This window comes from Psammomys obesus, unplaced genomic scaffold (assembly GCF_907164565.1).
Source record: "Psammomys obesus unplaced genomic scaffold, mPsaObe1.curated_primary_1811, whole genome shotgun sequence".
NCBI lineage: Eukaryota > Metazoa > Chordata > Mammalia > Rodentia > Muridae > Psammomys > Psammomys obesus.
In genome coordinates, this window is record NW_026586589.1 from 5339609 (window position 1) to 5362561 (window position 22953).

Here is a 22953-nt window from a genome sequence, read left to right on the forward strand (position 1 = left end):
TCTACAAAGACAAAGCACGATATCTGACCACATCACTCAAGAGCATTTGACTTAGATAACAGCCTTTCCTTTTTAGAAACACCTCCACCCCCAGCTTCTGGAACCCTCGATTTTGTCCTCATCCCCAAGGCAGGTGATTCTCAGTCTGCCTCTGGAGCTCTTCTTCTGGGCTTAGGGCACACCTATTGAGGTGACCTTGGCTTCCTCTCAGGCCCTTCTCTTGCTGTCTCATGGCTGTGTGGCTTTAGAATCTCTGCTGGAAACTGACATGTGGCTCCTGAGTGCCAGGCTCCCTTGCTCATTACCTCCATCTCAGACAGTCCTCTAGAAGCCCTGGCTCTCTCCAAATCCCAGCCTCTCCTCTACTCCAGTCTCCTTTGGTCTCAGAACAGGGCAGTCCCAGCTGTGTGTGGCATCCCTGTAATCACAGCACTCAGGAGGCTGAGGCAGGAGGATTGTGAGCTTGAAGCCAGGCTGAGCTACACATCATACCCTAAAACCCAGAGTAAACAAACAAAACAAAAATACTCTGTACCACCATCTGCTTAAATGCCTCAAACCCAGGAATCGCTGAGGCCATGTGGCTGTGCACTCCTCTTCATTGTTTTCACTGCTGATGCTAGCTAGCTGTGACTCTAACAGTTTCCTGTGGGGCCCTGCCACCCTCGTGTGTGCCCCCTCAAACTCGGGGCCTTCTTAATGAGCTATATCCTCAACCACAGTTTCAGAATGCTCTCAGCCACCCTGAGCCTGTAGTTTCTTAGGAGCAGAACCCTTCTGAAAGGATTCACATTGAAGTCCTCAAACATCTATATTACAAAGGTCAAATGTGTTAACATTAGGAATAGGGAACCTGTACTTTGTAACAGATCAAGATGTGATGTTTAAAAAGCACGCCATTCAAGAAGCAAGGCGGACCAACAGATTTAAATGGTAACTGGGTAAAAACCAAAAACAACTGAAATTGAAATAGCTTCTGACTTCACCTTACAACCAAGCAGGATGAAGCCACCATTGAGGAGTTTGGATGCCACATGGCTTCAGAAGAGCAGTTTAAAGACATTGTCCACTTTCCAAGGACCCCTGTGAGGTAAGATTTTCTGAGCTGATGTCATCCAGAGTAAAGGAGGCCACGTGAGCTGCATCTTTGAACAGATTCTCCAGCCTCATGTGAAGCTCAAAGTGACCACATCCTAGGGGAGATCCCAGCTAGTTCGCAGCTAAGCTGGCCCTGGCTTCTCGTGGAAGATAGAGACATTTGTTTTAGGCTTGGAGTTAATGAGCTCTTTACCGTGCAGAAGAAACATAAAAACCAACAGGGCACAACTTTGACTTAATGACCAAAGAAAATGTACCCCTGGATCTTAATGTCTTTATTTGTCTCAGATTTATTTATCTTGATTTTTTTAAATTATGTGTATGTCTCCGTGAGGGTATGTGTACATGAATGTGGTGTTCAAGGAGTCCCAGAAGAGGGTATTGGGTTCCCTGGAGCTGCAGTTAAAGGAGGTTTTGAGCCACCTGACATGGGTGCTAAGACCTGAACTCAAGTCCTCTGTGAGAACAGCCGGTACTCTTAACTGCTGAGCCACCTCTCCTGCCCATTTGTCTGTTTTTGAGACTGGGTCTCATTGTATAGCCCAGGCTGGCTTCAAACCCAACGGCCTTTCAATTCCAGACTCCTACGCACTGAAATGACAAGCATGTGGTCAACCTATAACTGCAGTAGATACTCAGAACAGACCCCAGCTAAACAAAAGCTCTAGAGGCAAGGCTTTGGGGGGAGGAGGGTGTCTTAGTGTTGGAAAACAAAGGAACTCTGAGATCAAAAAGGGGAGGACCTTGGCCCCAAGCCCTTACTTAAACTTTCCTCCACTGACCTCACGGGACAGCACTGTGTATTTCCTAGATAAAAGACAGACAAAAATACTACCTGAGGCTGTTGATGTTCATTGTATATGTGAGTTTTATTTTCTTACTGTTTCCTTTTCCTATAGTTTTGGAATATTCTACAAGGATGCATTATTTTTAGAATGAGAGGAAAAGAAAATTTCCTGTTCAAAAAAAAAAAAAAAAAAGTCATCCAAAACCAAAAGCTAGAGCCATTTCCTTTAGATTAGCCAGGGGGGGAGACACCTGGGAGACATTAGCAGGGCTGATCCTTGAGGGTCCTGCACCTTCAGCCAACCTATGCTGAGCCACCTTTTCATTATTGTAGTTGTTACACTGTGGGGTGTGAGTGTGTGCTGTGCCATGGCACTCATGTGGCCCTTCGTTAGCTTGTGCAAGTTGGTTCTCTGTTTCCACCATGTGAGTTCTGGAGATCAATCTCAAGCCACAGGCTTAGCGGCAAGTGCCTTCACTCTCTGGGCCTTTTTGCCAGCCTCAGAGCAGATCTCATGGCTGTTCTGCATATTTCATTTCTGCATAATGTCCCACTTGAGTAAGTTTCCATTGCCTTGGTGAGTGGAAGGCAACTGAGCCGTATCCATACAGTGAAGGCTGACGCAAAGGAGCAAAAGCGTACGTAAGCTACAGCCCGGTTGGCTTTCTAAGGCAGTGGCAGCACTGTTATCATCTCAGGCCCGTTTACAGGGCAGATCTGGAAGCTCACAGAGGTTAAGTAGCACACATAGCTTCATGGGGCTTACATATCAGACCAAAGACTCAACTCAGCCTCCAAAACCCTCCCCTTTAGCTACCAGGAAGATCTGTGCCTTTTGCTTTTTCCCATAAGACAGAACTGCCCATGTGTGGTTGTGATCTGTGCTCCTTTGGGTTGTATGGACCATGGTGTTTCTGTTGGCCCTAGGGTCTTGGCTTTTGGGGTCCCTAAATAGACCTCTTATCCCCAGCCATGGTGGCCCTGCCTGCTCTAAAACTCTTAGAAAACCATTAATCTGTTTCTTAGTAAGTTACATAGAAATGTAGCATGTAACCGAGCAACGCAGTTCCTGGGTAGCCACACAAAAATGATGGATAAATGTCCACACAAAGACTTGGACCCCATGTTCTTTGCAGCATTGATCATCAATCCAAAATGGCAAAGAGCCACTTGTTCAGCTCTTGGGGAGTGCAAATTGGCTGTAGTATATCCACACAATGGAGTACTTAAGGTTGGAAATGGGGAGCAAGCACTCGGAACAAGCGCTCACACACACTACAACCTGGCCAAGCTCAAAACCGCTTTCCTGAGTGAAAGAAGCTGATCACAAAAGACCATACACTGCATGATTCCAAGATGAAGGAAACGTCCAGAAAAGGCAGAAGCAGATTCGTGGTTGCCCAGGACTGGGAGTGGGACCTGGGGACAATTGCTCAGGAGCAAGAGGTAAAGAGCAAGTTCTAAAACAAGACTGTGAAGATGTGAGCATAGCTCTGAGGTGTTGTGGAAACCCCTTGAACTGAACAGTTGAAAAAAAGGGGGGGCAGATCTTATGATATGCAAATGAAGCTCCAAGTTACTTTTCCAAAATAGGGGTTCAACTACCCCAGCTTCGGAGAGCTGCCATGAGGATGAGGCAAGCTGGTGTGGTCCACAATACCTGATAAACAATCATGAAGGTGAGAGTCAGAATGCATAATAAGGAGAGCTTACACAAACGTGGAATAACAGATACCACAGAAATAACAGCCTCTGCCACCTGCCTACTTCTTACCACACCCTCTTCAGCATTTACCCACTCAAGTCATCCCCTCAACTTTATGTGGCAGGAGCATTATTGACATGCTCAAGCGAGGGGACTGAGGCCTGGAGAAGTTAGGTTCCTGTCCCCCGAATGCACAGGTATCAGTGGTAGAGGTAAGGTGATCTCAGTTCGGGACGATGAACTGCACTCAGATTCCTTGGCTCTCCCCTGCCTCTCAGGAAACAGCTAGGTACAGGGGTTCTAGGCTAGTGATGGCTAGGCTGCCCAGGGGCCAGTGGATGGCTCTCCCTGTGGACCTGAAGAGTCGGAGAGGTTAGTCCAAGAAAGTGTGTCAGGTGAGTGAACCACACACCCAGAGGTACAAAGGAGGCAAAATAACTTAGGGGGGATGAAGGGAGCCTTGTGGGGGAATCAGAGGGTGCTGGGGAGTGGTGAGGGAGGGGCTCAAGTGGGTCCAAGGTCAGATATTAGCCAGAGAAGGACGCCCATTCTGGGGGAACAGCTCATGCACACCCCCGCTCGGGTGGGGAGGTTGACTCAGGATGCTATGAGCTCAGGGGAGTGGGGAGCTGCCACCCCATGCTCCCACGCTGCTGTGAACGAACACCCAGCAGCCTCCCAAACACCAGCTCAGCCAGCCAGGCACAGCGGGCTCTGTCAGGCTGCCAGGTGGCTGAGCAGAGCTCAGCCAAGTACAAGAGCCAACGGATGGCAGCCTGAAACACATCCACCCGTGAACCCCAGGGTCCCCTTCATGCAACCCCTACAGCTTCCCATGCCACCGTGACACCAATCCAAAAGATCTTTTCTTGTTCGGATTTAATGATTTCCATCCAGCTCCCAAACACGCATCCACATTTGTCCAAGATAAATACTTAGACGTGTGCTCAAAAGTTCACTGTGTACAAACAAAACTACTGGGGGAATTTTAAAGATTCTGGTGAAGCCAACTGTAAAACAAAACAAAACAAACAAACAAAAAAAACAAAAAACCGTTACACGGAGATCTGGGCTGGTCTGTGGGTCTGCTGTGCCGTGTGAGCTCTGGTGGCCATAACTCCAAGATGTCATTTGGGGTGGGAAGATGAAAATTAGAGTCACATGTTGGGGATTCCAGGATGCTATTACTTGCATAAAAGCTTAAGGAAATGTGGAGGTCTATATGCCTCCTGGTCCACAGACAAAGAGAAAAATCACTAGAAGGAAACACAGCAAAGCAGCAAGCAGGGATTAGAAGGGAGAAAGAAAGCAAGGAGGAGACTTATTATTGTTTAATCATAGTAAGAACTCATTTGTATGAATTTGATGTCTTTTAACCTGAACACAGGGTTCAGGGAAACTTTTAAAGGTCTATTTTTGTTCTGTTGAGACAGGGTCTCATGTGACCCAGGCTGGACCCCTGAACTGAGCATGAGCTGAGGATGACATAGAACTTCTGATCTTCCTGCCTCTGGTACTGGGATCAAAGCTGTGTGACACTGTGCCCAGATTATGTAGTACTCTGGATCAAACACAAGGCCTCGAACATACTGGACAGCCTTCTATCTGCTAAAGCACCTAAATCTAGAACTATTCTATTTCTAATGCCTGCCACACCCTCCTGAAGCCAAGCCCTCAATGCTATTTGACACAGACTTTAAAAACTGAAACCAGAGAGGCAAAACGAACTGCCCAGAGTCATAGACTAGGGATGAGGTGGAGTAGTGTCCTTGAACTCCAAACCACGTTTCTTCTAAGCAGGGCACTTGACAGTCGACAAGGGATGGTATTTGGGTATCAGGCTGGAGAAGTGTCATCTCCCTGGTGGCTGTTCTGAAACACACAGCCAATTCTTAAAACCTCTGCAAGGGCCTTTTGGGAGGGGAAAGGGGGTTTTCCAGAGAAGAAAAGATTTATCGACAAATGGGGAGAGAGGAGCTAGTGAACTGCCACCCCCACCAGAAATTAGACCTAGTCATGAGCCAGCCACCCCCTGAGTGGGAAGGGGGTGCCACGTCACCCAGCCAACCAAACCACACGTGGGACGGAGCCTCAGGGCCACAGCCCCAGCCTGAGCCACCGTGCCTATTGTGGGGGGGGAGTGCTCACCCCAGCTTTTGCCTGGGCTGTTTGAAGCTCTGTGGGTCCGGTATCCTGTCCCTGCTCGTGCCCTAGAGCCCCGTACTACCAAGATCAAAACAGAATGGTGCTTTCAGAGTGTTCAAGAGCTTAAAGGGTAAGGTGAGCACAGGTGTGCAAGGCTTTCGTTTCGATGAGGAGTGTTTGACGTACTCTGAAACACACGCAGTGATATCTCAAGGACGGGACCCAAGTCACCATGGGTTCACTCTGTTTCCCGTGCACCCCATACAAGCAGCCTGTGCGTAATTTATCGTCCACCTATACTTTACAACCCGCCTCATGGACGGGTCTCCACATGAGACGTCATGTAGGCACCCCAGATGTTTCAGATTCCCATGTTTCAGGGATGCTCAGCTTGTGAAAGTCCGAGTTCCCTCATGTCCTCAGTGTCCTTCAGCCCTCAGCTCTTCCACTGACTGCTCTAGAGCCTAATACCAGGAGAGGGTGCAGATGGGTTCAGGAGACATGGCCAGGCCTCTCCAGGGGTTAGGCAGATGCTACCGAGGGGTCAAAGGGCATGTGCACAAACTTCAGCTAGAATAAGCAGGTGTGAACATATGCACAAAAAGGGCGTGGGGCTGATGAAAGCTTGTACCCTCCAGCCATCCTGGCAGTGGAAAGCAAACCAGAGAAGCCATGGGGTAGTATCTGAGGGGTTCTGGTCCTGTTATACCATCTGGATCAAGGTTCTGAATCTCTCTGACTCCAATATCCCTCTCTGTAAAATGGGTGTTATTAGACATAACCAGTTCAGGCTAACGGTGCCATCTGGAAGCTGCACGGCCTTGCATTGATTTACACAGTTCAGAGTAAAATCACCCTGTTCAACGTGGCGGGTACTTGTCTCTGTTTCCAGACCTATGGAAACGCCATGACAATATAAACTACATTTAATGAAATAAAAGATGACAATATAGTTGAGTGTGTTGGCACACATCTTTAATCCCAGCACTCAGGAGGCAGAGACAGGTGGATCTCTGTGAGTTCGTGGCCAGCCTGTGAGCTCTGTGAGCTCCAGGACAGCCAGGACTACACAGAGAAATTCTGTCTTGAAAAGTCAGACGAAACCAAATAAACACACACACACACACACACACACACACACACACACACACACACACCAGTAAGCCAGCTGTGGTGGCTCATGCCTGCCATCTTAGCATTTGAGAGGTAGAGGCAGGAAGATTGAGAATTCATGGTCATCTTCAAATACACAGAGACCAGCCTGGGCTACCTGACAGCCTGTCTCAGAACTCAAAAAAACAACATTAAAAACAAAAAATCATAGCCACATACTTAACGTGAGGAACATGCTCGAGATCCTTCGTAGGTATTACCCAACTGAATACTCACAAGGCTCTCATGAGGGTGCTACTGCCTCTCCCATTTTATACAAGTAGAGTCTAGGGACAGATATCAAAAGGACATCTCTGGGCCAGGGTCACATACAGACCTACACAAGCAGCTTTACACCCAGATTGCCCACCTTCAGGGTCTAGATACATTTCTAAATGTTCATTCTTTTTATTTTATGCGAATGGGTGTTTTGTCTGCACGTATGTCTGTGTGCTACTTATGTCTGGCCCCTGCGGAGGCCAGAAGAGTATATCAGATCCCTTGGCTCGTTGGAAGCTCCCATGTGGGGACCGGGAATAGAACCCAGGTCCTCTAGAAGGCCAGTCAGTGCTCTTAACCTCTGAGCTATCTCACCAGCCCTCAGGGTCTAGCTCATAATCACACCATGGACACTGCAGTGGAAAGTGAATGGAGAAAGGGGTCAGAGATAAGACTTTGTGATCGAGTGCTGCCTTGCTCTCTAAGACCTGGGGTTCCCTTCCAGCATGGAAAAGAAGACACCAGAACAGGATGCCGGGGGCTGAGTAAGTGAGGACCGTGGAGAAGAAGGATTTGAAGAAATACAACATCCCTAGAACACCCAGCGTGGGGAGGGGCCGGGGAGGAAGAAATGGGATACCCCTTGCAGTGCCAGTGCTGCAGGAAATAAATATTTGTGGGAGGGAAGGGAAATTGTCATTGTACTCATTAGCCAAACGCTGGCCTCACTGTCTCCAAGAATGTCTAAGATAAAGCTAAGGTCGGGGTGGGGATGGGGAAGGCTGTGTGATGGCATAGGCCTGCCATCCCAGCTCCTGGGAAGTGGAGACAGGAGGATCAGAAGTTCAAGGTCACACTCTGTCACATTCCAGAGTTGCGTGGGAGGCCAGCCTGGGCTAGACTGTTCCGGGAGTTGGGGAGAGGTCTTTCCTAGAGCCATCCGCTTCCTGATGTGGCTCAGAGCGGACCTCAGGAGCGGCTGCGCATAGACTTTGCCCACTCCTGCACAGCCGGAGTCCCAGAGGGCAAGGAGCCTTACCTTCCTCCGCGTCATTCCTCAGTGAGGCCTCCAGCAATGCCACACTGGCCTCGAAGGACACCTTCTTGCGTCGGCCACCGGTGCTGCGCTTCCGCTCGTGCTTGCGCTTGCGATGAAGCAGGTCCTGCTCATACTGTGCCCACTTCTTGAGCTGCTGAGCCCGGCGCTTCTGGGCTGCGCGCAGGCGCTCCAGCGTAGGCACCTTCTCCAGCAGCTGCAGCTCTGTGAGCAGGTCCACGTGGCTGGCCATGGCCCCGCGCCTGCCCTTGTCCTTCCTGGGGCTAGCACGGTGCTCCCGGGGCCAGGGGAGCACAGGGGCTCCCGAGGGGCTGGGGCCTCATGGTGGGGCCTGGAGCAAGGAAACAAACACAGAGATGGACTGGTCAGCCCCCGAGAACACACATGGCATAGTCACCCGCCCGCCCACAATTAAGTTCCAAGCTCCTTTGAGGTTTTCTTTCCATTTGTGCCAAAAGCCAAAGTGCAGATTCTTGGAGTGGTGTGAGTCCCAGCAAGGCCTGGCTCTGCTGTGAGCCAGTGGTGGCCACTCACATTTGAATTAATTAAAGGAAAACCGTGCACTTTCACAGTCACATCCAAGTGCAGACTTCCTAATGGTTCCCACGATGGATGCCCAGATAGAGGCTGTTCCATTATTCCAGAAAGTTCTGCTGCATGATGGTGCTTGCCCACCTCTCTGGCCACAGTTAGCTAACAAGAACCTGGTCTTTGCCCCTTCATTGTACAAAGGTATCCTACTTCAAGAAATAAATCATGGAACCAGAGGGTATCTTGGGGCTCAGGACAGGATGGGGGCTGCTGAACCTAGGAGAGCCTAGGCTATGCGTTGGTTCAGCCAGTGTTTGCCCAGCAGAAACCAAGCCCAGTTCCATCCCCAGCACCATAATAACTAGGGTATGGAAGTGAATGCTTGTGACCCCAGTGCTGGCAAGAGTACAGGCAGGAGGATCAAAAGTTTGAGGTCACCCTTGAGTATGAGGCTAGACAGAGCTACATTAGACCCAGACTCAAAGAAAGAAAGAAAGAAAGAAAGAAAGAAAGAAAGAAAGAAAGAAAGAAAGAAAGAAAGAAAGAAAGAAAGAAAGAAAAAGAAAAAATAGAAGCCAAGTCCTCAGCTACATGAATGCCAGGCACTACTTCAGCGTCTCTCATTTTGCTCACTATGGTGCGTGCTGTAATGAGGAGGGACAAACAGGACAGGAAGGAAACAGGAGGGGGTAATTAAGGTATGACTACAGCGGTTCTCAAAGGGTAGCCTGGGAACCCTGTGGGGGAACCCCGGAGGCCCTTTCAAGGCTTCCACAAAGTGAGGCTATTTGCATAAATGGAGGAAGATACTGCTAACCTTTTTCCACTCTCATACTGTCCCTAGTACGAAAGGGTCCCAAGGCTACCCAGCCAGTGACTTGTGATAGCTTAACACACACGTGGTCATGACACTCAGACGTAAAGAGCCCAACGTAGAGAGATGTGCAAAAGTTTAGACAGCAACTCTCGTTCTCACTATTTTTGTTTGGTTGGCTTAAGACAGTTACTTTTTTTTTTTTTTAATCAAAATGTCCAGCATGGTTATACCACACGATAGGTTTGTATTTTTTACATTTTATTTATTTTGCGTGTGCACAGTATCACGATGTACATGCGGAAGTCAAAGGGTAGCTTGCAGGAGTCGGTTCTTTCTTGTCATCATGTGGGTTCTGGGGAGCAACCCCAGACCATGAAGCTTGTCGGCAGGCACATTTACCAACTGAGCCATCTTGCCAGCTTTCAGTTTATAACCGGAGGCCAGCCTGGGCTATAGACTGAGACTGTCTCTCATAAAATAAAAAAAATATTTAAGATAAACAATTTTCATAAACAAAAGTTTTTTTTAGGATGCCAAATTGCAAGGATTAAAGTGATCCCAAACCCAAAAGTCTACTAACTGCTGAACTATTGGAACTGGAAACTTTTGGCTGAAGTCCCCCACAAAGCATACTTTGAAGAACCTTCAAAAGAAAAGAATGTATATTTGGGTGACACATTAGCACAGACCCCTGGATTCTCCAAGGCAAAATAAAGAGGTCTTCGGACAATTTCTTGAGCCTCTTGAAGACTGTGTTCCCGTCTGCAAAACACTCTATCTATCCCCTCCCAGAATCCCCAGGGTAGTCAAGGACTAAAGGAGCTGTCCACAGTCGCACTTCTGCCAGCAAAAAGAACGGAGCTTGGAGGAAGAAGAGATGGAGGCGGAAAAGCAGCTCTCCCTCGACCCACCAGGCAAGGCTGTCTCAGGTTGCTGGGAGACATGGCAGTGTGGACGGGCCCACATTTGTGGGATGCGAAACTGCTGCCCTCTCGGGAATCAAACAAGCCTGAAGTTTTTGTTTTGAGAACAGCGACAGGACCCACCAACTGCAATCCATAGTCCCCGGTGTTGGAGATCCTTATTTGTATATGTTTACTGCGCATACCACCCCAGTAAAATGCCAACAGCTCTTCAGCTACAAGCACCTCTCCTGGCAATCTTCCGACGGCTCTCCTAGCTGCCGCCAAACCCACTCAAATCCTAGCCCTGGGTGCTAATCTGTTCTCTGTCTCTAGGTTTTTGTTCCAATAACACTATAGAAACAGGAGTAGAGAGCAAGTAACATCTGAGGGCTGGCTTTTTTAACCCCACATTGATCACTCCTTTGAGGTTCGTCCAAATTATCATGTGTCAACAGTTCATTCCTTTTTTATTGCTATCTAGCATTCCACTGCACATGAATTCGTTTCCCCTATCCAGCCACTGGCAAAGAACTGAGTTGTTTCCAGTTTGTGGCTGTTAGAGTCATGGGCAGGTTTTTGTGAAAGCCTAAGTTTTTGTTTCTCATGGGAGAATGCCCTCAGTGCACAATTGTCAGGTGATCTGGTAATTGCCCCAGTTAGTTTTAAAGAAATTGCCACTCTCTTCTCCAGAGAGCTTGGGCATGAATGAGCTGGACTCTCTGGCAGCTTTCTGTATTGTCCCCTGCCTTCCACTTCAGCACTGAGATAGATACTGGGGCTGGGTTGTTTTTAGAATATGGAATTCAAAGGAGTTGAATGCACCAGCATACACAGTGTCATGGTGACATCCAGCCCCATGAGCTGGAGGACAAGATGCTAATTTTGCCTCTCCCTTTTCAAGTGAACACCTGCGCGGAGAACCATCTCTGATTCAGAGATGAATGACCACCAGCTCTGCCTTCTGGGACGTCAATCTACCTATATGAACCCACCTAATCCTCTCAGCAACTTAAAAAATAGGCACTGTAATGCTTGTCTTCCAGATAAAGGAATCAGAAAGATGAAGCCCTTTACCCACCATCACACAGCTAGAGAACGGAAGAGCTGTGGTCTAGGGATGCAGCTCAGCTGTTGGGCTGCTCGCTAATGTACATGAAGCCCTAGGGACAGGGCTGCCCTGTCAAAAAGTTTGGGGTCTGTGAGATGCACTTTTTTGGAGTGGGTGGGTTTCAAGACAGGGTTTCTCTATGTATCCCTGGTTGTTCGGGCTCTATTCTGTAGACCAGGCTTGCCACGAACCTGCCTCTGCCTCCTGAGTGCTAGGATTAAAGGTGTGGGCCGCCGCCACCGGGCTGAGAGGCACTGTTTGACTACATGCCTGGTCTAACGAGGGAACCTCCTATGGCCGTTCATGCTTATCAGTCTGTTTGGGGTTATTCCACACCATCCTCAACATTTCAATTAATTACTCGTATTTAAAACTTGGAGTTTTATATCCAATAGCAGGCTTTTAGCTTTCAGAACATCTCAACATTGGCCACGTGGACTCACATGGTGGCCACCAAAAGGTGCAGAGAAAGGCTATGCCCCCTAATGGAACACATACCTTCTAATTTGCCCCTCCCACCGTCCTACCCCTCCTGATCTCACGTTCACGGTCACCGATCACTAGCTCCTGTGGCCACTGAGTCTGGAGCCACGCGTGAGGCAGGAGGACAGGGGAGCCTCCAAACACCAGAGATCCGCTCAGCACAGAAAAGGAAAGGCCATCTTGGAATCTCCACAACGCAGAGCAGGGAGCAGCTGTTCACACCTCACGGCGTGGACAGCTCTGCAAGGCCGTCCAGCAAGCACACTGCACGCTCGCATCTGGAGTTTCTACCGGCATCTAGCTTATTAAATTATTCTGTTTGCTGTTGTACAGTGCTGGAAGCGCACACCGCCCCATTTCTTCACTATCGACACTGATCACACACTGAGCAGGAGGGCCCCAAAACAAGCCAACTGAAGGCAGGAATAAGTTGTGCCAGGCAACTGCATGCCAGAATGCTTTCTGCTTCTCAAGTGCCTTCCTATCTGGGTATGGTAGCTCATGCCTGTAATCCAGCACTCAAGAGGCTGAGACACAACAGCTCCAGCGAGTCTCAGACTAGCCTGTCTGGTGAGTTCCGAGATAGTCTCGGCTAACGCTATAAGACCATGTCTCAAAAAAATGAGTAAAAACCAAAACAGAATTCTTCTTCAACCATCACCTCAGCCAGGAGTTCTAAGCATGGAAGGAGAACCAACTCAAATAAAAGTCACTATTTGGTACATTTAATACAAACTAATAAAAACTACTGAAACCAAACCTGGTAGTACAGGCCTATGATCTCCTCCCCTCCCTTATGCTCCTCTTCTCTTCTCTCAACAGAAGCCTGAGATGGGAGAATGGCAAGTTCAACACCAGCCTGGACAAATTTATCTTCCAAGATTTCTGAAGAAAAAAGCAGCAATCTGGTGCTCACAGGTGCTAGCATCTTTAAGAGCCACGCCCATCTCCCTTAAAAATGCAGACAGTGCCCCTGAAGTTTCCCAGCCTGGGGGAGAGGGACAGCAAGTAGAATTTAGGATAAAATGTAAAAACATCGTTTGGTTTTCTGTGGATTTGTTTTCACAGTTACTGTTTATTTATGGAAGTGACATGAAATTTCCTTTTTTTTTTATATTACTCCATTTCAATCTACAACTAGTGACTTGGTAGTAAAGAGGAGTGAAATAATGACAGAACTCGGTGTTGGCAGGATATTTAAGTCACTGGCATTTGGGGAAGCCGCCTCACGACAACTGGTTGTCATAACAACAGTCTTAGAGGAGAGCGACTCACATGGGGTTTGGGGGCCCTGCTTGGGGGTTCAGTTTTAGTGCTGGGGAGGGAAGCACGGCCTGGCACATGCTCAGCAAGTGCTTTTTCACCCTTGAGCTGCAGCCTCTGTCCTAGAAGCACCTATGTGTAATCAGCAAATATTTCTCAAGCATTTACCACACATCAGGGATAAGGAGATAAGGAGATAGCAGGGGAAGGAGAGATGTGGTCCCTGTCTAGCTAATGGATGACAAAACAGGCAAGGAAGCACAGAATGAGGGACAGCAGGAGCCTGACTCCCGCTGTGGTGCTCCCTCCACAAGCTCGGGACAGACAGACAGTGTTCGTTCGCTGTACTGCCCTCTTGGCTCTGGGCCAAGAAATTAAGGACAGATACCCAAACCCCTGGAGATAGGTAGGGACAGCATCTCCCAAGAGCAGTAAAAAGGGACCAGGGCATATTTTCTGTGACTTTGCCTGTCAGCTCCTCCCACCTCACCCCTTGGGTTCCCTGGAGCAGGGCCCCAGGACAGCTCCCTCCTGACTGCTAGTTTTCAGGTGACCTAGTTTCCCCCAATAGACCCACACACCTCCGCCCCCATTCGAGAAAACCCTGCTCAGGCTAATTAAAGAATTGCCTGGTGCCAACACCTGAGGGCCCCCCACCCCCAAGGGCACTGGCCTGGGTGCTGGGACAGCCCAGTAATGCGGGGCTCCTCTGAGCTGGGAAGTGGCTTCTTCAAGAGACTCTTGGCATCCCAATCCACATTTGGACAATAGAAACACTGTGGGGTACCAAGCCCTGGGAGAACAATAGTCTCAGTAATTTAAGGGAATCCCCCAAGGAAGCGAGGCTTGGAGGTAAACTGGTGGAACAGAAATATTTTAAGCCTGGTGTTCGGTGAGAATATTAATGGGCCATCACATAGGCCTGTGGACCTCTACTCATCAAGGGGCTTGGCTGGGGGTATGAGCATGGGAGGGGTCTGCAGAGGCCAAGGCAATGAGGTCATCTAGAAAGTATGTGTGAGAAGAATCTGCATCTAGGGGAAGTAGGGTGGAGCACTGAATTTTCTCAATATCTGGGCCACATACCAAAATAGTTCAATTGTGACCAACGGGAAGTTTAAGGCCAGGGCACTAGGCCCTGGGAGAAGCAAGAACAGGCTGCTAAGGTGTGGGTCGCCTCCAGGCCTTGAACCTGCCTATCATCTGGCGGAGTCTAAACCTGGTTCTTCTCCAAACACACACTCATCCTTGCTACCCTGAGGGGAAGGAGCCGGTGTGAGGATCCAGGTTCCCACAGACTGGGCACCATTGGACTGGCCATTAAAGGGAAGAGCAAGAAAGTTGACTAGGGCCCTGTGGGGAGGTGGAGCCAGGTGACAGGAGGCCTGAAGGTGAAAGGCAATGGCGGGGTTGCAGCTAGGAATAAGCGTACCCCTGGAGAAGAGCATATTTATGGGGGGGGGGTCTCAGAACTCATTCATTATCCTGGGCCCTGATTGGCTAGAGCTCTTGGAAAGAGCCTGAGCCCAGACAGTGATGAGTTCTAGGATGGACATATGTCCTAAGCTGGTCCAACCTTCCGAAGATTCCTCTCCCCGCTGTCTGAGGCAGAAGACTGAAGTGAAGGTGTCCTGAAGGCTGTCTTGGGGTGAAGTGAACGCTTGGGTGGTACCGAAGATAAAGGGGTCCCTTTCATCACTGAGATGCTGGACTCCAGCTAGTCCAGCCAACAGAAGCCATGTCTTATATAAGCCAACTCCTTATAACCCAGGATATCCTAATACAGGGCAAGGATGCTTTCAAGAATGCAGGGCAAAGTTGCCCAGGAAGGGTTGTGGCCTCTTGCAGAAGGCAATTACTAACATGCGCATTTTCTCCTACAATGGTCATTTCTGGTTCAACAGGTCTGGGTGGAAGGCCAGCCTTGGGGAAGGGCAAAAGGTCAAGGTTGAGTTCCTGCAGTAGTCTTGTCTGTTGACTTGGGAGAAAAAAACCCACACACACACACTTGCAGAGGAGCAGCTGGTTGACACATCTTTGGCATCAAGCCTACCGGTTTGAGAAAAACAACACGAGGGAAGGTGAATTCAAATTCAAGAGACTGTCAAACGTGAGTCAGAGAGAGAGAGTTTCAAAGTTCACACTGTTAAAGAAAATGTTCGGCTTTTTCCCCCTGGTTCCTCGGCTATTCTTTTCCACAGTCTTGGCAGGCTATGGAGGAAGGGCCACGAGTGCTTTTCTCCTGTGTTTCCTGTGCAGCTGAGCACAGGGGAAAAGCAAAACAAAACAAACAGCCCAGTACCTCCTCCCAGATCTCACTCGGGACCTGCTTTTTCTCTAAAAGGATGCACACCCCCGCCCTCCCACAATGCAACTGAATCACATCATCTGTACAGCGATGCTCCTCTCTTGAGCGAAGAGACTTCTGGGCCTTGGTGCTCCAGATATCTGATTTAGAAATCACCCCCTGTCCCTCCGGCCCCATTTTCAGGGGCCTTGCTGCACTGATTGTCCTACTCCTGCAGGGATGACCCTTTTAGACTCTGGGCACAGTCACCATACGATGGCCTCCTGGTTCTAAATCTGATGAGGAACTAGGGTCCCCTAGGGCCTGTTCTTCAACTGCATTTTTTTTCCAGACACATTTCTTCATTCAAATCTCTGAGTGGTGGCCCTGACCTTTTGCCTGAAACCCATTTACAGGGTTTCAGATTTATGGTCAGGAGAAGGGAGGCAGGATTCATAATCCACAGGAATGAAGACTGGGCAACTCATAGAAGTGAACTGTCTTAGGACATGAATCATGTCAGCACAAATGACCTTTACTTGGACTAGGTGAGGACACTGGTTTCTCCAGCCTTGTGGGCAAGCAATATAAAGAGGCACCATCAGCCTGGCACAAGGAGAAGAAAACCTCCTAATGCAAAATTAGAGTCCAGCCCTAGAACAATGTCGGTGTCCCCCAGAATTCAATAACCACCCATCAGGCTGCAAAGAGGTAAGAGCCAGTGGCATGGCAGGCAGGTTGTCTGGGAGCTGCAATCCTGGCTGGACTGGAAAAGCATCCAACAGGAAGGACTAAGGATTCTGCTGCGCACGTCTGGAGTCCCACGCTTGACATAACCCGTCAGGCCCATTTCAAGCAGATGATTGGTTGATATCGGGGGTTGGCTCTGCCTGTGAGGATGAGATGGCCTCCTTAGACCTCCAAGAAAACTGCAAAGGAGTGGACGGTCCAGTGGACACAGGAAGCCCGGGAACATATCCATCTTCCACACTGAGCTTCTCATTTGACACCTGAACCAAGAGAAGCCAGACCGCTTGTAGGTAAGAATGCCATCGTGGGGAGGACCACAGGGGTCAGACAGAAAGGTTCAAAGGCCAGAGACACACAGATTTCATGATGCCTACAAGCATCCCATGTGGTGCCGTCAATCACAGCCACCGATTCCCCAAGAAGCTTATATAATAGCTAAGTAGAGGGAGATGGGAGTCATATTACACAGTCTCTTCACTATTGGGGCTGTGGGACCCCCCCCCCACACTCCTGTACAGGAACAGAAAACCTCCCCCCAAAGCTAGAGGGATCATTTTCAAAGCAGGCCACCTGTGGCCACAATCCCCCCTTGGACCACAGGTCATTAAACAAGGGGTGGCTGTGAGTACTGCCTAGATCAGGCCCTCTGCACCCCTCCCCCATCTCTCCTGACATCCTTAACCAAGCTTTCCTTTCTTGTGCCAACTCTGAGGCTGGTGGGGTCCATCTGGGGGCCGTAGGAGGAGGCAGATTATGAAGCCACAGGACTGAGTACTGGAAATGATCAGCAAAGTCTGCCATGGCTGCAGAAGTGGCTGGGGACTGTGAGCATACCAACGGCAACTCTGGCCTACAGCCTTCATGCCTAAACCTAGATTTCTGTGTTTGCCTTTGCTCCCTTGACTAAGATTCTAGTCCTTGAAAGGAGAACGTGGCTTAGCGGGGAAAACATTCTGCTCAAACATGAGGGCCAGAGATCTGACCTCTAGAACTTACTCAAGCACTGCTCTGGAGCTGGAGACAAGGGTCCACAGATCAAATTGCCTAGATGAACTGGAAAGCTCTAAGTTCAAGTGAGAGGCCCTACCTGGGTAGATAAGGTGGAGAGTGACATGAGAGGAGGACACTCAACATCAACCTCCAGCTTCCACGTATGTCCACATGTTAACATCCATACACACACACACACACACACACACACACACACACACATGCAAAAGCAGTTTAATCCTCTAGTCTTAAACACAAAGGTCTAGCATGTTATCAAATCAGATAGAAGGGCCTCTAAGAGCCCAGGGCATCATTTGAACAACACAGAATTGCTGTCACTTCAGAGGTGGACAAGAACCAATATATCTTCAGCTAACCTGCCCCTGGAGATTGAATGAACTCGGCTCCATCCTGCTAACATGCTGATGACCAGGCTCTAGAAAGTGACATTCTGAGTCAACTACAGCAAAATGGTGGCATGTCCAGCTGACTGCCCCCTCTCCATGTAGTGCCTCTGAAGCACAGAGACACCGCATACTGTCGCCAGTCCATTCCTAAAGGATGAGGGCGCTAAGACACTGCCACCAGCTGGCACCCTTCTTCATCTTGATGTAGAGACCACTAGCTCATCCATCCTTAGCACTGAGGGCTTCACGGCCTTCCTAACAAAGTGACAGAGCACTCTGGTCCAGTTGCTCACAAGACTCTCCTCTCTCCACTGCAGACTCCTGGAACACAGCCCTAGAGAGCTGTCACACACACACACACACACACACACACACACACACACACACTATGTATTCCCACCTTTCCCCCTGCAGCCAGGGCCAGGCTTAGCCAGTTGGGAAGATGCTGGGGCGATGGTTTTACAGGACCTTTCATATGCACTATTTGCTGAGGTGTGTAGAAGGATGCCGAGGAAGCCATTAAGTCTGAAGGTGGTCCTGCCTGGGAACAGAATGAGAGAGGGAGGGACCCAAGTAAATCGGAGTTGATTCCAGCTCTCTGCCAGTCACTGCTAGATCTGGGAGTCAAATGCGAAGCTGATGCATGAAAAACAACAGCAGAACTGAAGGGGAGAGACTCCCAAAGTACCCTAAGTATTTTAAAAGATCTTCCGTGTGAAGTACAAGATGTTAGAGTCTACAGCCTTAATGGCGAGACAACTAAGAAGGCATATTGTTTAAGAAAGCAGACAGACCAATTCGCAAGAGAGAAGGTAACTGTCAAGATGGTGACAGAGCGAAACATACGCTTAGCTGAGTTAAAGGGAAGCCTTTCAGGGACTGTTATCTGTGCCCATGAAATGAACCACACAGGAAAGGATGCCAAATAAACAATGGCAGCTTCTCCAATTAGTACCCCTTGCCCTATCAAGCTCTGCTGTAACATCTTTTGGGAACACTGCATTAATCCTGAAGAGGTAGGTATTGTCTCCATTTCAAAGGGGAGACTAGACTAGGACTGGGGTCATAATTCAGTTGGTAGAGTACTTGCCTAGCATTCACAAGGTCCTAAGTTCAATCCCCAGCACCTCATAAGCTAGGTCTGGTGGTACGCACCTGTAACCCTGGCATAATGGAGGGAGAAGGAGGTGGATTTAGAGTTCAAAGCCATCCTTGGCTATACATCAAATGTGAGACCAGCCTGGGTTATATGAGCCACCGTCTCAAAACAAAACAGAAACAGAAGACAGACTCAGAGCAGTAAGAGCACTTGTAAACAGGGCTGGGTTCCAGCTCTTCTGTGTTGGCATCTCTTCTTTATCAGCCTGCCATCTGTTTGATGGGTTGGCGCCTAAGCCATTTGCTTGGTATGTTTAATATCTCCCCTACTGGAAAACGAGAGGGGGGAAAAAGTCAGGCAAAGATGAGTTCAGACGTCTGATTGGTGCAAGAAGAGGAATTCTTGTTTTGTTTACTGGTTTTTGTTTTGTTTTGTTTTGTTTTGTTTTGAGTCAGACTCTCGTGTAGTCCAGGCTGACCTGGAACTTGCTATTTGGCCAAAGGTGACCTTGAACTCCTGATTCTCCGGCCTCCATTCCCCAAGTGCCGGGATTTCAGGCATATACTGTGATATGTGGCTGGAAGAGGGATTCTTAAGGGAAATAAGTGAAATCATGTAGAGTAAGAAAAAGCAGATTTGAGTCAGAACTTCACTTAGCGTAGGAACTGACTGCCTGTGTAGGCTTGGGCAGGAAATGGATGTGCTTCATTCTAGCATACTTCATCCCTAACCCTTTCAAGGCTCCAGGGGCTCAGCCTCCATGAACAAACATTCCCTTTCTGGTGAATGAGTTTTCATTCTCACTTCTCAAAACAACTCCCAGACCAGATTCACAACAGTGACAGTCTGGTCCCCTTTTGCCTGGAACGTAAAACAGGAAGTTTCCAGCTCCTCCCCAGTTTGATGGATGGGTTTTCTTTTTTAATCCAAAATTCCAGTTTTGACGTTTCCCCAGTACTGCACCTGTGAGCTCTGGGTTACTCTGCAGAGACGCACGCTGTGGCCGACTGCGTTTCTGTCACTCCCCTGTGATCTGCAGCCAGAGTTCCTCCCTTTGATTCCCTCCTCCTGGGTGTGCAGAACTCTGAGCAGACTTCGGCTTCCCTATTCCCTTTGAACCTGAAAGTCCCAGTGCAGGAAGCTGTGTTACTATAGCAATAGAATTCAGCTTCCTGCGTCAAAACCCCAGGCTCACTCTATTAACCACAGTGCTTTGCACTCAGATGTCTGGGTCGGCGCCCTTGTTTCCTCTCAAGTGATGGCATCGATCTCCAGCTCATATCTTAGGTCATTAAGTTTGGAGGGGTTCTTTCTTGGGGGGTGTATGTACGTGTATGTGTGTGCTTACACACGTAGATGCATGGGGGAAGGTTAGAGGTCATGGGGTTGATGTCTGGTATCTTCCCCCATCACCCTCCACCTTATTTTTTGAGACAGGGTCTTTTGATGAGCCTGAAATTCACTGCTTTGGCTAAACTGGCTGGCTAGCCTGTAACTCCGGGAATCTGCCTGCCTCTCCGTCTCCAGCAGTGGGGTGCAGGTTAGTGCTGCCGTGGCTTTCACACAGTTTCAGGGTTTCAAATTCAGGTTCTTACACTTGTGTGCAAGCCTTTTACCAACTGAGCCATCTCTGTAGCCCTAATTTGGGGTTTTCTTCTGGCAATTTACAGTGTAAAGCTTTATTTACTTAGACAAATGAGTAATTACTGTCACCCACTGCACCAGAAGCAAAAGGTGGGTGGTTCCCAGGGCTCCTGAATGGGCAGAGCCGTTGTCCAGCAAGATTCTACAGCCAGCAAGGGCAGAGCACTCCTGCTGGACCAACCTTCCTGCCAACATCCAACTGTGAACTCTAGACACCACCTTCCAATGAAGAGAGCCCACAGGAAAACACCAAAAATCAGGCAGGAACTGGAAGGGACTCAACAGTTAAAAGAATGTGAGGGAATTTCCCTCCATCAGACCTGTGTGTGACAGCTTATCTTTGGGTAAAGATTTCCCTGTCATGACTTAAGTAATTAGAGGGCAAAATTCAGTCAGTGACATTTGGAAATTGGAGAAAGGTGTCCCCCCAAATAGATAAAGTCACAGGACAGCAGCCCTAAACACTAACTAGCTGTTTTCATGGCTTGGCATGTACACTTCTGCAGAGGGAAACATGCGTTCAAGGTCATCCTCAGCTCATAGTGCCTTTGAAACTAGTCAAGGCTCCATGACATCCAGTCAAGACAGAGAGGGGGTGGGGGAGAGAAATGGGGTGAGAGACTGTGTCTAACTCTGCCCGAATGCTACATACTCTGGGAAGATGCCAAGCAGTGCAAATCAGGCTCAAAGAAATGACCCAGATCTCAGCTGTTGCCTACCGTGTTGGCTCCTTTTATGTCAACACAGGCTGGAGTCATTGGAGAGGAGGGAGCCTCAATTCAGAAAATGCTTCTATTAATGTTGGGCTGTAGGCAAGCATTAGGCATTTTCCTAATGTGCCCATTGTGGGTGGTGCCATCCCTGGGCTGGTGGTCCAGGGTGCTATAAGCAGGCTGAACAAGCCATGATGAGTAAGTCACAAAGCAGCACCCCTCCATGGCCTCTGCATCAGCTCCTGCCACCAGGTTCCTGCCCTGCTTGAATTGGTGCCTTGGTTTCCCTCGATGGGCTGTGACTTGGGCTATGTAAGCCAAATAAACTCTTTCCTTCTCAAGTTACTTTTGGTCGTGGTGTTTCATCACAGCAGTAGTTGCCCAAAGGATGCTGTTTGGAGTTGAAGGTTGGATGAGCTAAGTAGCCAGTTATTTAAAATGTGTCTATTCTGAGAAACACAGAGTCTGAGAAGCCAGACCCTCTCCAAAGCTTCACAACACTCAGCATGCAATCTAAAATCACTATAAACGGGCTAGAGAGATGACTCAGCAGTCAATTGCACTTACTGCTCTTCCAGAAGACCCAGGTTTGGTTCCCAGCATCCACATGGAGGCTCACAACCACTTTAGCACTAGTTCCAGGAGCTCTGACATTCTCTTCTGGCCTCTGTGGGTACCAGGCATGTCAAGGGACACATATGTACATGCAGGCAGGACCTTCATACACATAAAATTTTTTTTCTGAAACAAGTTCTCACCATATAGCTCTGGCTGGCCTGGAAATCGCTACATAGACCATCCTGGCCTCACACAGAAACCCACCTACCTCGTCTCCCAAGGGCTGGGATTAAAGGCATGTACCACCATGCCTGGCCAATAACTCTTTAAAAAGAAAAATAAAGTAAAACTACTACAAAAACTTTAAACTGTTAAAACTAGAAAACTATGACCCAACTCAAAAGGAAAAAAAAAAAAAGCAATCAATGGTGCTTTCTCAAAATGAAACAGACACCAAAATCAACAGGATAAGGATTCTTAAAGCAAACATGCCAGCTTTGCTCAAGGATGTAAAAGAAATTAATGCTTGTAATAAACAAACAGACCAGAAATCTTAGGTATGCTAAGTAGACAATGGTAGCAGATGCCTGGCATTCTAGTACTCAGGAGGCAGAAGCAGGATTTTGAGTGAAGATCATTCTGGGTTAGATAATGAGGCCCTGCCTCCGAAAGAAAGGAAGAAGGAAGGAAGGGAAGGAGGGAGGGAGGGAGGAAGGAGGAAGGAGGAAGGAAAGAAGGAAGGAAGGAAGGAAGGAAGGAAGGAAGGAAGGAAGGAAGGAAGGAAGGAAAGAAGGGGAGAAGAAGAAAATAAGAATGATGAAGAGGAGGAAGAAAGATTCAACCAAGAACCAACATTATTAACCACCCCGCTCCATTGTCCTTTGCACCTGTTCGAGTTGTGCTTCTAAGGACAGTTACACAATTCTAATATTTACTTTAACTATCTTTTCTAGTGTCTCCCTAGTGCTGGGTTCTAGGCAAACTTTGAAGGGCAAAACTACAACATAACACTCAAATCAGATCATTCTGATAGTAGGTAAGCATATTACAAGTTACTTAGCCTCTTCCCAGCCCACTCTGGCCTTGAAGTAGGAGGAGACTCAAGTCTTTCCTGGCCTCTCCCCAGAGCTTCCCAGTGCTCCAACTCAGTCTCCAGAGCCATCCTGACAGCCATGTGCCCCTGCCTCAACACACACACACACACACACACACACACACACACACACACACACACA

The 22953-nt window shown here is 48.6% G+C and overlaps 1 protein-coding gene across 1 annotated transcript in view; it reads right to left on the reverse strand.

Moving 5' to 3' along the window:
* Ppp1r16b (protein phosphatase 1 regulatory subunit 16B) overlaps positions 1-22953 on the reverse strand; it is a 91769-nt gene that overhangs the window by 55794 nt on the left and 13022 nt on the right. Inside the window, exon 2 of the mRNA XM_055602285.1 lies at positions 8146-8494. Within this exon, the coding sequence (XP_055458260.1) occupies positions 8146-8395 (250 nt within the window). The 5' untranslated portion in view covers positions 8396-8494. The remainder of the gene's footprint in view (positions 1-8145; positions 8495-22953) is intronic.